This window comes from Aureobasidium pullulans (assembly GCF_000721785.1).
Source record: "Aureobasidium pullulans EXF-150 unplaced genomic scaffold scaffold_14, whole genome shotgun sequence".
Classification (NCBI taxonomy): domain Eukaryota; kingdom Fungi; phylum Ascomycota; class Dothideomycetes; order Dothideales; family Saccotheciaceae; genus Aureobasidium; species Aureobasidium pullulans.
This window is the reverse complement of record NW_021941034.1, coordinates 154,675-167,353: the sequence shown is the minus strand read 5'-3', so window position 1 is coordinate 167,353 and position 12,679 is coordinate 154,675. Positions and strand designations below refer to the sequence as shown.

Sequence of the window (12,679 nt, the reverse complement as noted above, 5' to 3'; positions counted from 1 at the left end):
TCATCAAATCAGGGTTTCACATGCAAGCCTTGTGTATTGAAGCCCCCGCTTTGTTAGACGCCCACAGCGGGTGTCCCAATCACCTCGATGCATGCATGTCTCGATGCATGAACATCGAGAAGTTAGCAATTGGCCAGATGAGAGCGCATCTTAAGCCTATTCACGCGCTCTTTTGGCTCTCAGTTCTGACGGTGACTCTGCCGGGCCAAATGTAGCCTCGGTGAAAACAAGTCGATCAATCTAGGCTTCAGTACCGAGACCTTCACATGCACTCTCTCCAACCATCTCCAACTTGTCTATACATTTTCACCACCATCGAGAGAAACCCCGGAATTAGGACAACCTCCTCTTTACATGAATCGATAGTATACAGTAGCCATGTTCTCTCCCTTCGCGCCTCCTTCGCCATTCGAACCACCATCTCTCTTATACCTCTTCCTTCTCTCACCACCCAAATTCCTCCTACGGACATTACACCGCTTGATCTCAGTACTCCGCTCCTCAGCCTCTTTACCACCAAATCTCCTTCCCATCAGAGTGGTTTGCCTTTCAGACACACATTGCCAAGTCCCAGAAATTGTCCCCGATGGCGATCTCCTCATCCACGCAGGCGACCTCACTCAAGCCGGCACACCAACAGAACTCCAAGCCCAAATAGACTGGCTAAACTCCCTTCCACACGCGCATAAAGTGGTGATAGCAGGAAACCACGATACCTACCTTGATCCACGATCACGAACAACTCTTCCCCCAACAGATGTGGAAGGAGCATCTCTAGATTGGGGCAACATCCATTACCTCCAACATTCAGGCACCACACTCACATTTCCCTCCCATCGAAACCGGAAGTTGAGAATTCATGGAGCGCCGCAGATTCCAGCTTGTGGAGGACCGGAGTTTGCGTTCCAGTATCCTAGAGGTCAGGATGCGTGGAGGGATACTATTCCCTCTGGCGTGGACATACTCATAACCCACACGCCCCCAAAACACCACATGGATCTCTACGGTCTGGGCTGCGAACATCTACTCTCGGAGCTCTGGCGTGTAAAACCACGTCTCCATATTTTCGGCCACGTGCACGCTGGCAGAGGAAAAGAAACCATGTATTACGACGACGCGCAAAAGGCTTTCGAAGATGGATGCGGGAGAAAGGATGGCTTTATCAGAGGGTTTTTTGATCTGTGGCTTTGGGTTGATTTGGTCAAGGTGGTTTGGCATGGTGTGGGCAGTGTGGTTTGGGATCGTGTTTGGGGTGGTGAGGGAAGGGCTAGTAGGTTGATCAATGCTAGTGTTATGTATATTAACACTGGACAGTTGAGAAATATGCCTCAGGTGGTGGAGATATAATATGAAACATGGGCTGTCCCAGCGCTTTGTCGCCCCGATGTCCACATTAACGTTTCTCAAATGCCTGAAATACATGCTCAGTGCTCTGCTGTCGATTAGTGTAATCAAGACGTACGAAACAGTGAACTAAGTTGAGATCTAGGGAGCAGGAAACATGAACAGTTCGAAAGGGTATATATTCAAGGGTTGATCGAAATGCAAAACAGTCTACTCTCTCTTCTTACCACCGCCAGCCTTCCAAGCAGCAGCTCTGTTGCTGCTCCTAGTTCTCGGCTTACCCTTCTTCTTTCCAGATCCACCAAGCTTAAGACCACTCTTACCCGAGCCAGCCTTGGCTCTGTGGCCCTCAAAGATGAAGCTCTCAGGGGTCTTGAAACCTTGAGGTGTTCCTCCTATCGGCTTGCCCTTCTGGACCTGAGCGGCGGCGGCACGGCCGAGCAGTTTGCCTGCACGACCCATGTTGGATTGCATAACGGGGTCGGCTTTGGGGTTGTAGATGCCCTTGCTGGTGGAACCGGGGGCCTTGACTGCGTTGCTGCCGGGCTTGACGTTGCGCTTGATGGTCTTTGCTCGTGTTACGCGGAGCTTGCGAGGGAGCATAGGAGGGAACTTCTTCTCGTTGAGAAGGAGAGCGGCTTCGACAGCATTTTCTTCCTGTTTGGTTGTTAGCTACTGGAAGATGCAGGATTAATGTAAAGTAAACTTACAGTGAATTGCACGTATGCGAAACCTTTGCCAACTCTCGTCTTTGCATCGCGGGGCACGCGGACACTCTCGACCTTTCCGCAGGTAGAGAAGGTACGCCACAGACCTTCCTCGACATCACTGGGAGTCTTGTTGCCCTTGCGCGTACCCTTGCCCTCCACAGCATTGGCCTTGTCAATGTTGGTCTCATCGTCAACGAAACCAAGGTTTCCAACGAAGACACAGCGTCTGGGCTCAGTCTTTGCAGGATGAGCAACCTCATCAACACGAAGATGGCGGTCCAGCACGACTGTTCCATTCAGACGACGAGCGGCTTCACGAGCCAGAGCGTTCGATGAGTAGACGGCGTATGCGTTTGTGGATTTCGTCGTCTCGGTCATGATCTCTTTCTTTGCAAAGGCGGCCTTCTTGGGGATAGCACTGGCGTAGGCAGTCGATCGGAAACGGAGTGACTCTACGCTATGTGCGGGTTGTCCCTTCTCAGGGTCGGCGATGTCGTCGAAGAAAGACTCAAGATGGCGCATCAGAGTCTTCTTGGCTGTCTTTGAGGTGATTGCTTCGGAGGATACATTGCCCAGGAAGACAGTACGTTGTGACTTGACAAGATCCGAGTCGTTGTCGGGTGCTAGAGTCTCGTGCATCGGAGGTGGTGACATCTCCATGGCATCAGCACCTTCAACTGCGTCTGAGTCTTCCTCCTCGCTGTCGCTGTCGTCCTTCTTTGCGGTCTTCACACGCTTAGAAGAGCGGTCTTCCTTTGCTTTGGCGATGGCCCTCTCCTCTTCGCGACCGAGTTTGTCCATGTATACATCCTCCAGTTCGGGCTGCTTGTCCTTTCTCTTTCTCTTGCGGTTGTTGCTCTCGAGAGCGGCTTGGGCAGCAGCCTTGGCTTCCTCGACATCGTCTTCACTGTCTTCCTCTACTTCGGGCTCTGGATCATCCTCGTCTGCGTCAACAGCGTCCAGCTCGTCATCGTCAAGTTCCGAGAGTTCTTCGTCGTTGTCATCTCCTTCCTCTTCGTCGTCCGACTGTGCTTTCTTGGAGGATCTGGTGGATTGAGATGGGAGTTCGGTGTAGATGGGCTTAGCGGCACCAAACTGGAGAGATCAGTACATGGCGACTTGAACGGCGCGTTTTCGTGGTGACATACGCTATTAGAGAAGAGACTGGAGATCTTGGGATCCAAGGGAGCGGAGGGTGCGAGAGTCGATTTCTTCTCGGACTTCTCGACCTTGTCCTTCTTGTGTGACTTTTCCTTCTTGTCCTTTGAATGCGCCATTGTGATTATTGTGAATTGATATGTAAAACTGAGCAGGCGCGAACCTCGAACAGAAACTTTGACTTTCCTTCTTTGGTTTGCGAATCCTTATCGATAGTCGGCTTAAAGCCGGGACGATTGCTCCGTGACATCGATCATCTCGTCCTCGGTCTTTGCGTTGCAAGCCTCTTTGAAGGACCGAGTCTGCACATCTCTTTATTGCTCGTCGCTGTCTATTGCTCCTTTGCCCGCCCATCAGACCGAATCCTTGTACGCCTCTCGCCGACACGCATCGACACGAGCAGCTCCTTCGAAGTGACCGTCTTTGGCCTACTTCGAGCTCTCGCACTTCCTGACGCGCACACTCACTTTCACGCCTTCTACAGCTAGCATTGCTGTGCGCAATCGACACTCGAACAATATCTCCGCTGCCCGCGACGGGGCTCATGCAGAAAAATGGACGAAATCCACCACCCTGCCGCAACGACGACCCCTCCACGCTCGCCAGCCTTTGACATTAATCACACACCCTCAATAAGCCCGCTTAGTACCACCTCAAGAACTGCCATTCCTCCGATCATCAATCCGATACCTCTACAGCTCGAAACTACCGATCAGGTCGACCATGTTGATCAAAGCGACGGCTCTAGCAGTCTGAGCGACTATGACGCCGAGTTCGACGATCAGTCACCGAGAGACAACAACGACAGAGACTCAGAAGCAGAGACTGAGCGTCTTGAGCGCTCTCCCATAAAGTCGTGGATTCCTTCTCCGACAAAACTCAATCAAGCCTCAGTTCGCTCTGAGCCGGCCTCTTCGCCTGACCCCCAGCCTCAGTCGCCTTCACCCACGCAAGCTCGTCTAGGTACGCATATCGATGTTGATGGCCAACTCAACGCTGACGCTCCATTCGCAGCTTCTCCCTTGGCCATTGCAGGCAGAAAGCGCAAGCGACCGAGTCCCATCAGCGACGCCGACAGTCCCCTCTCTGAACACTCCGACTCCGAAGAAGCACTCGCCCTCAATCATAACAGACACATCGACCAAGCTCCCGAGAGCCGTCAAGAGACACCAGAACCAGCAGACGAAGTCGACGAAAACCCTTACATTTCGCCCATGAAGGCCGCTCGTTTGAAAAGAGCAAAACAAAAGAAGCAGACTCGCGATCCTTCGCCTGCTGTTCAAATAGCTGGCAATGAGCTCGAAGAAGAGGAAGCTGATGAGCAGAACGATGGGGACGAAGAGACGAAGAAGCGCGCGACGGAAGCCTTCACAGCAATTGTCGAGCAATTCCAGACATTCCGCACAAAGTAAGTCGCGCAGCTTCTATCAGGCGTGTACGTGCTAACATCTCATCAGGATGCACGACGAACGCTTGGCTTCAGCAGAGGCCGAACTCGAGCAGCTCAATCTACCGAACGCAACCCACCCTGATTTCCTCGCCATGTTACAGTGCATAACTGCTCGCCGCGACACGAAAATCCAACAAGAGTTCACACTTCACCGATACAAGCTAGGCACACTTCGAAACCAAGTCCTTGCGGAGCGCGCTCAGCTACACACCCAATACTTCCAGGAGGCTCGAGAACTGCGTGATTCGTTGTTGGAACAGCTGGGCAAGCAATGGTACGACATACAGAAAGAGCGACGTCAATTCCAGGCCGATCAGCAAGACAACTACTCGTACAAGTTCCCTACAAAACGCTCCGACCAAGTGCGCAACCAGGAAAAGTACAATCGCGAGGTCTCAATTCTGTCAGGCATGGCAAAGTACCGAGGCTTCCCTGCTGCACCAGACATTCACGGCGCACGGACAAACGAGTTGGACGACGACTTCAAGGCGATGCAGATCCCACGCAGGCAAGCATTACCTCAGCAGCAAGCCCCCGCTCAGCAAAACTCCGTGCATATGCACTCGGCACCTGCGTCAGTACGTACTGCCGAGGAGAGATTTATAGAGCAAACCCCTTGGGCCAATCCTCAGCATCCTCTACACCATCAATCACGAACTCCTGGTCCGTTCGGTACATATGGCATGCATCTCCAACCAAACCTGATGCGACAAGGTTCCGCTCAAGGCCAGCGTACCACTTCTCCTTTCAGCACACCTCTTCCAAACCCCGCAAAGCGTGCCGAATATCCACAGAATGGTCTTGGCTCTAATGACACCATTGGTATTCCGAGCGATCCTCCTTCAAGCGCAGTACCACAGACTGGTGACAGATTTGCGCAAGGTCCTGTTGGAGGCGACATTTCGCCGACAGACCAGCTTAAAGTACGCTCTGCCCTAGCCAATCCGCTAGCCAATCGCGCAGATAGACGCGACTTCTCTGGTTTGTCCAGTGCCTCAACAATTGAGACACCGAGCGACCCAGCCGACATGGACCGTCATGGCGTGCCTTCACATACGAGCGCTGCGCACAACGGCTTGCCCATACAGCTACCGGTCGAGCATTCAGCTCCTCAACAAGCCTTCGTAACAAGCGCGTTGCATACTCAAAACGGCAAGCCAGAAGACCGTAAGCCTGAGCTATACGAGAACATCAACTACAGGAGGCCACAATTGGGTGCATTTGGGACACCGATGCCCTTGTTCGGGACGAACTCTCCTGCGCATCCAGATGGTCAGAAAGCTTCCTAGACTGGAGCGTTCCGATACACCATCACACACGAATAACGATCAATCGTCAAGTCACGGCCAAGAACATGGGCATCTGAGATTTACATAAGGCGTAATAGACAAAGGCAGCACACACTTTTGCGAATCATGGTCCACCAAGATCTTCAAGAGCGTCTCTGATTCAGGTTGGCATAGTTGTATAAGGACAAGAGAGCGTCCCATGAGCAGATGTTTTATACCCAGTACCTTTTTCCCATTCTCACTTGTAGGAGTGTTTTTTGGCTGCACAATTAGCGTAGATATATGTCAAGAAACTGAATCGGGATCTTGCTCCTGTTTCCCAATGAACACTTGCACGCCACAAACCAATCTCTACATGATGCATGTAGTAGAAAGCCCTCCGGCATAAAAAGGGTCTCTAAGACCTGAATCTGAACTCAAGTGTCTGCTGTGCAAGCCGCGCCTCGGATTGATGCTCAAGCCGGGCAAAAGACAAAAAGAAATCTCCTCTCTCTGAGTCGAACAAAGGACCTTCTGATGACAATTAACAATTACAGTCAGACGCTCTAAACCAACTGAGCTAAGAAGAGATTGATGGAAACACGGCCAAAATTTGCGTTTATGACCTATGAACAATTCTTTGCACCATGTGACGTGAACCCCACCGGAGTCCGTCGCGTCTCCCAAGCTCGCTCGTGATCGCGGTCGCTCCTCAACCATACTTCTTCGCGTCGATGCAACCATGCTCGAGTAACGTCTTCTTCAAGTGGTCTTATACAGACAAGTTGTGTATTCCTCGAGCAAATGTGCAACGCTGCTCCTGAATCACGACCTTCGTGTCACGTATGACTGGTCCTTTAAACAACTTGCATTGCATCGAGTCCATCTGCGGGATGCAAGCAGCACCTCATTTGCATAGAGCCGGACTGTCCGACTCCCTGTACCGACGATCTTCGTCTTGTTCTGCATCTTTCTCCGCACCAACCTTGCTAACGGCTCGACTATGATGTGTTACCAGAAAGCACCGAGGGCAAGAGCGACCACAATGTCCTTCTCCGCACCCTTCTCGACCATATATTCACGTAGTCCGCTATCAATGGTTCACGCATCTCAACAATGCCTGTCCCATCATTCGCCATGATCACCATATTGCTATCCGCTTTGTTTCTTGCGACTGTCTGGGCACAAAACCCCTACACTGATACTTCTGACTTTAATGGGTAAACTTGATTTCCTTCAAGGCCGTAACCAGATTGCGAACGGATCTTACTCACATATGATAGGCACAGAACACCTTCCTACTCGCCTGTCCGTCCTCCAGCTCTACCTCTCGCCGTCCGTAGCCCCTACACCAACATCTGGACTTCTACCGTCAACAATGGCACTCTCAATACTAATGGAGCCATGTTCTGGCCTGGGAACAGCGCTGGCTGGGAAGGCATAATCGTTGTGGATGGAGCTGTCTACGAATACCTGGGCACTGGTCTGCAATCTCTCCCACCTCTCGATAATGTCAAGACTGCTTCGCCACTGGCTGTCGATTTCGACTCCCAGTACTCCAACTTTACCTTCCGTGCTGGCCCGGTTGATCTTGTTGCAAGCTTCTTCAGCCCTGTCATACCTCAAGATCTTTGTCGGACCAGTATTCCACTGAGTTATCTTCAAGTCACCTATCAAAGTACGGACGGTCAGCCTCACGAGGTCCAGCTATACAGTGATGTCAACGCCGGATGGATTTCTCCAGAGTCTAACACGACTGTGAAATGGAATCTATTCGAAGACGGCTCCGCAGTCAATGGCAGTGGCAATGCTACAGGCAGCCCTTCTACTGTTTACAGCTGGGTTCTTTCTCAACAAAATCAGTATGAATTTGGAGAACAGTAGGTGATCGCCACCCTTCACTCGGATACACATGCTGATTCTTGACAGGAAAGACTTTCCTCAATGGGGCAACTTCACGTAAGCGAAACTTCTGTCTCTCGAGTGCATCACTCAAATCTGACACCATCTACAGTTATTCCTCAAGCCCTGGTCAGTCTCAGACATTTGGTTTCCAGAGTGGCTATTCTCTAAACCTCCGGTACGACTTTGTCACAAACCTTCAGTTGTCCGATATCGTGGATTCCGAGTACCGGGGTGCTCAGAACAAAGAGCCAGTGTTTGCTTTCGAACATTACTTCAGCTCGTCAACTTCAGGAAGCGCTCTCTACACGATTGGAACGGTGCAGCAAAATGTCATTCGCTTCCTGACATCAGACGGACTTGTGCCTCTGCAGCCGTGGTGGACAGAATGTTATGGGCCGAGCTTGTCAAATCTCATCGACTTCCATTACAACGATCTCCCAAACAGCCAGGCAAAGGGAGCCAGTTTTGAGGCTCAGCTTAAGGCAGACGTCCACGCATACTACTTGACTACTCCTGGGCTACTTTACAGCAATAGTACTCCTTCTCCTCCGCCACCATACACCAACGTCTCTGATGGGGGATACGAAGCCACAGATCAGTTCGGGCAAGAGTACATCTTTGACTCGAGCAACGGCTATGGTTTTCTTAATCCCAACAACTTCAGTGGTATATCCATTCCTGATGTTTCGGAAGCTGAAAGCTACTACGCTATTGTCGCTTTAAGCGCACGTCAGATTATGGGAGCATACGTCTTGACTGTTCCACCCAACCTTCGCTACAGCAACTCGTCTTCCATTACCCAAAGCGAGCCGCTCATGTTCCAGAAAGAGATATCGAGCAACGGCAACATGAACACGGTCGATGTCATCTTCCCTGCGTTACCCTTCTACCTCTACGCCAACCCTGATATGCTCAAGTTCGTTCTCAATCCACTCTTCTATCATCAAGAGAACGGCTTCTATCCCAACGGCTACTCAATGCATGACCTTGGAACTCACTTCCCCAACGCTACCGGCCATGTCGAAGGCAATGATGAATACATGCCGGTCGAAGAATCTGGAAACATGCTTTTGATGGCTTATGCTTACTTCAAGTTCACTGGTGATGCAAGCTTCCTCACTCAGCACTATCCCAAATACCGTCAATGGGCAACCTACGTCATCGAGTACTCTCTCGTTCCTGAAGCTCAGTTGAGCACGGACGATTTTGCAGGCACGCTTGCCAACCAGACCAATCTGGCAATCAAAGGCATTGTAGGACTCAAAGCCATGTCATTTATCGCTGAGGCGGTTGGCGACCTTCGCGCTGCGGCTAACTACTCGGACATTGCATCTTCCTACTTTGCTCAGTGGGAACAGTTTGCAATCGACCCAAGCGGTACGCATACAATGCTTGCTTACCAAAGTCGTGGATCCTTCGGTCTGTTGTACAACACATATCCCGACAAGTTGCTAAATCTAGGCATTATTCCTCAGAGTCTGTATGACATGCAGAGTGACTGGTATCCAACCATATCTCAAGTCTTTGGTGTAAGATCGAGTATCATATTTCCGTAAGACACGTTTACTAAGCCTTTGTAGGTCCAACTTGACAGTCGTCATACGTATACCAAGAGCGATTGGGAGATGTGGACCGCAGCTACTTGTTCGCCCGAGACTCGACGACTCTTTGTGAATGCGCTTGCCTACTGGCTCAACAATACCAGCACGAATCTAGCTTTCGGAGATCTCTTCGAAACCGTTGGCACCGGCGGATATCCTGTAGGCGGCCCGACATTCGTGGCACGATCTGTTGTTGGCGGGCACTACAGTCTGCTAGCACTCCTCAAGACTGGTCAAAATAGCCAGACAGGCACTGCACCAGGTGGTTTCTCTCAAAACAGCACACAGACATTGAATGATGCAGGAGCAGAGTATCTCAATGTATCCGCAGTCGGTACTTCATTCTCGGGGACAACAACTGATACGATATCAATACCGACAGGAGGCCTCTTCAATCTGTCTGCCACTTCGCATGGTCAGTCCATGCTGATGACGAAGCGGGGAGCGTAGCTAGTTTGTGCGAAGGACCGACGATGACTGTCAAAATAACATATTGTCAATCAAGCAGATTTTCACCATCAATTGGGGTTGTGGTCTAGTGGTATGACATCTTCTTAGCATTGCTCTTTGAGCATTACTGAGTGGAGAAGGTTCTGGGTTCGATTCCCAGCTACTCCAAATTGCTTTTGCCTGGCATATCGCCTGCAGACATCGTTTTGCTGCGACTCAAATTGTTCGTGAATTTGAGTGTTTCTTTTTTGGTTCAGATTCCCTGGTTCCAAGTGCGGGTGTTTGGTAACAAAAACGTGGGTGAAAAACGTGGCAGCCCCGGAGATTTGCAAACGCCGATGCTCGATGACAACACATGGTGCTTCGATCAATTCAACATTCTGCCGACCAGACAACTTTTTTTTGGAATTCATCGATCGCAATCATGGAATTCGATACTAAGACCCGTAAGTGATTTGCCTATGCTTCCATGTGATCTATCGTGCTCACTGTGATATAGCTCTTTACCAGACCTCGGACAAGACGTCTTTCGCCTACATCTCGGCGCGCGACCGCTGGCCTGTGATTCTTGTGAGTATTTTGTGCAAGACGCGTCTGTTTGTTTTTCTGAGACCTTGACCAATGTTTGAGTTGCGCAATTGGTATATACAGCACTATCAAGGCTATCAGGGCTCTATTGCTGCTTGAAGATTGTAGACACCCCGCCTGCAAATACAACATTGAGCTTTCAGTACACGGTCAACGTTGTTGAGCTGAGCTGTGGTATTGTCGGAAATTTGAGCCTTCGGTCTTGAATTCTGACATATCTAGACGAAATATCGGATTTGAGGCAGGCTCCCAGAAGAGACACAAACTAATCAGATTCTAGACAGGTGCCATTGATGACTTGCACAAGGCCATTGGTAAGACCGAGGATTCTGAGAAGCTAGCCGAAGGCAAGAGTATTGTTTCCGAGCTCGCCAAGCTCAAGTATGAGTTGCAACACGATCGCCAGCTTACGTGAGTAACACGTCGTTCTCCTGGATTGCATAAGATTTCGGTGTACTGACATCTCCAAGACCTCTGGCCGATGACGGACAGGGTGATATTGAGGGCTACAACAAGGAGCTAGAGCAACTCGGCAACCCCAAGTGGTTCGAAGTGCCTTGGTTGTTCTCGGAATGCTACCTCTACCGGTAAGGCAAACATTAGCACCACGAGTGCTAAATCTTTTCTGACACCTAAACAGCCGCATGGCCACTCTCTTCAAGCTCTCTAAGCACTGGAAGAACTACGACGTCTTCAACAAGCAAAAAATGTCCACCTTCCGCTCCTCCCGTCCCGCAGTCCTCGAACTTGCCTCTCGCTACAACGAACTCACCAAGCAACTCTCTTCCAAGTCTTCGACTTCTCAGTCAGAAGAGGAGCGCATAGCAGCCGAAAAAGTCCTCTTCACTGAAATGTGCGAGATCTGTCTCTGGGGCAATGCCACCGATTTGTCTCTTCTCACCAACTTGACCTACGAGGACATTCAGAAGTTGCAAGGTTCCAAGGCCAGAAAGGCCGCAGAGAAGAACATCATCGCCAACGACTTTGACGCCGCGTTTGAAATTCTCAAGTCCGCGCAGCAATCTGGTGTCAAAGAACGCAGAGTCGATATCGTTCTTGACAATGCCGGTTTCGAACTTTTCGTCGATGTCATTCTTGCTGGATATCTGTTGCAGGCCGGTCTTGCTACCACCGTTGTGCTGCATCCCAAGAACATTCCTTGGTTCGTTTCAGACGTGGTGCCCAAGGATTTCTCTGACCTCCTGACCGTTCTCGTCAACGCAAAGCACTTTTACGAGTCCCCCTCTGAAGACGATGAAGCCAAGGGTGTCACTCCCGCCAAGCTCTCAGACCAAGAAAGCTCAGATATGCAAGAACTCTTCCAAAACTGGAGTTCGCTGTATGCAGAGGGAAAGATTGTATTGCGTCCCAACAAATTCTGGACCGAGGGAGGAAGTTATTGGAGACTTCCCGGCACTGCGGAGAGTTTGTTTGGAGATCTCAAGGAGAGTGAATTGGTCATCTTCAAGGGTGATTTGAATTACCGCAAGTTGACTGGTGATGTAAGTTTTGGCTTTTCTCTTCCTGCTCTCAAAGCAATGCTGATTGTATCGAATAGGCTGCTTGGGACCCTACCACTCCCTTCACCCAGGCTATTGGACCTTTGGGCCCTGGATCTGGCATGCGCACGTTGGCTCTGCGTACCTGCAAGGCTGATGTCGTCGTCGGCCTCAAGCAAGGCGAAGACGAGCGTCTCCGTGAGATGGAAGGCGGAGGTGGTGACAGCGGTGCTCGCAAGTGGGCCTGGAGCGGCAAGTGGGCTGTCGTACAGCTCTGTGATGGCAAGAAGTAAATGGGTCAAAAAGTGGCGATGTTGTAGATTATGGATAGGCTTGTTCGTTGGGTTTGGATGGCCAGGGTCATACCCTTGACAAGCATTTTCCAGACACAAACTTGTTTTCTGTCATCACTGCCGCTGGAAATCACTATAACTAGTTATCATCGCAAACAAAATATCAAATTCGATCACACTGTGATGGCTGGTTGACCAAAATCTATGTTGCGTTGCTGCAATATGCATTTTTGAATCTCCAGAAGCCGTAAATCCAGAAATGGTCACAGATCTTATGACTGCTACTCGTTCTTCGTCAATTGACCAAGATACAACATCCAACAAGCTTTGTAAACATGAGACAGAGTCACGAGTACTGATCGGAATGAGCATTGAAGTACTTGCAGGGTGGTTTAAAAGACAGGGCGTGATCC

The 12,679-nt window shown here is 50.5% G+C and overlaps 5 protein-coding genes across 5 annotated transcripts; 4 read left to right on the top strand and 1 right to left on the bottom strand.

Annotated features, from left to right (window-relative positions):
- Positions 1-126: 126 nt before the first annotated feature.
- M438DRAFT_347214 (Metallo-dependent phosphatase) lies at positions 127-1,494 on the top strand. Its single transcript, XM_029905848.1, has one exon. It carries the CDS (start codon positions 379-381, stop codon positions 1,345-1,347), a length of 969 nt encoding a protein of 322 aa, XP_029758621.1. The 5' UTR covers positions 127-378; the 3' UTR covers positions 1,348-1,494.
- A 60-nt stretch (positions 1,495-1,554) lies between these two features.
- M438DRAFT_398487 (uncharacterized protein) lies at positions 1,555-3,370 on the bottom strand (the record flags this gene model as incomplete). The annotated part of the gene is made up of 3 exons (XM_029909366.1): positions 3,203-3,370; positions 2,055-3,149; positions 1,555-2,001 (listed from the first exon to the last, which is right to left on the bottom strand). Exons 1-3 carry the CDS (start codon positions 3,329-3,331, stop codon positions 1,555-1,557), a joined length of 1,671 nt encoding a protein of 556 aa, XP_029758620.1. The 5' UTR covers positions 3,332-3,370.
- Positions 3,371-3,504: 134 nt separating this feature from the next.
- On the top strand, positions 3,505-6,275 carry M438DRAFT_347213 (uncharacterized protein). Its single transcript, XM_029905847.1, has 3 exons — positions 3,505-4,175; positions 4,227-4,620; positions 4,670-6,275. Exons 1-3 carry the CDS (start codon positions 3,767-3,769, stop codon positions 5,949-5,951), a joined length of 2,085 nt encoding a protein of 694 aa, XP_029758619.1. The 5' UTR covers positions 3,505-3,766; the 3' UTR covers positions 5,952-6,275.
- A 441-nt stretch (positions 6,276-6,716) lies between these two features.
- On the top strand, positions 6,717-9,969 carry M438DRAFT_407140 (DUF1793-domain-containing protein). Its single transcript, XM_029909882.1, has 5 exons — positions 6,717-7,150; positions 7,214-7,810; positions 7,860-7,889; positions 7,945-9,364; positions 9,416-9,969. Exons 1-5 carry the CDS (start codon positions 7,047-7,049, stop codon positions 9,884-9,886), a joined length of 2,622 nt encoding a protein of 873 aa, XP_029758618.1. The 5' UTR covers positions 6,717-7,046; the 3' UTR covers positions 9,887-9,969.
- Positions 9,970-10,310: 341 nt separating this feature from the next.
- On the top strand, positions 10,311-12,266 carry M438DRAFT_375994 (DUF89-domain-containing protein; the record flags this gene model as incomplete). Its single annotated transcript, XM_029908629.1, has 6 exons — positions 10,311-10,332; positions 10,386-10,456; positions 10,755-10,885; positions 10,945-11,061; positions 11,115-11,976; positions 12,033-12,266. The coding sequence occupies 6 exons, from the start codon at positions 10,311-10,313 to the stop codon at positions 12,264-12,266; spliced, it is 1,437 nt and encodes a 478-aa protein (XP_029758617.1).
- Between the last annotated feature and the right edge of the window lie 413 nt (positions 12,267-12,679).

What these genes read in the sequence shown, in the direction of transcription:
- M438DRAFT_347214 (XM_029905848.1), top strand. Translation starts at nt 379, where the DNA reads ATGTTCTCTCCCTTCGCGCCTCCTTCGCCATTCGAACCACCATCTCTC.
- M438DRAFT_347213 (XM_029905847.1), top strand. Translation starts at nt 3,767, where the DNA reads ATGGACGAAATCCACCACCCTGCCGCAACGACGACCCCTCCACGCTCG. An exon ending in ACCCACGCAAGCTCGTCTAG is followed by an intron (nt 4,176 to 4,226) that starts GTACGCATATCG and finishes CTCCATTCGCAG; the next exon opens with CTTCTCCCTTGGCCATTGCA. An exon ending in TTCCAGACATTCCGCACAAA is followed by an intron (nt 4,621 to 4,669) that starts GTAAGTCGCGCA and finishes ACATCTCATCAG; the next exon opens with GATGCACGACGAACGCTTGG.
- M438DRAFT_407140 (XM_029909882.1), top strand. Translation starts at nt 7,047, where the DNA reads ATGCCTGTCCCATCATTCGCCATGATCACCATATTGCTATCCGCTTTG. An exon ending in CCTCAATGGGGCAACTTCAC is followed by an intron (nt 7,890 to 7,944) that starts GTAAGCGAAACT and finishes CACCATCTACAG; the next exon opens with TTATTCCTCAAGCCCTGGTC. An exon ending in CCATATCTCAAGTCTTTGGT is followed by an intron (nt 9,365 to 9,415) that starts GTAAGATCGAGT and finishes AAGCCTTTGTAG; the next exon opens with GTCCAACTTGACAGTCGTCA.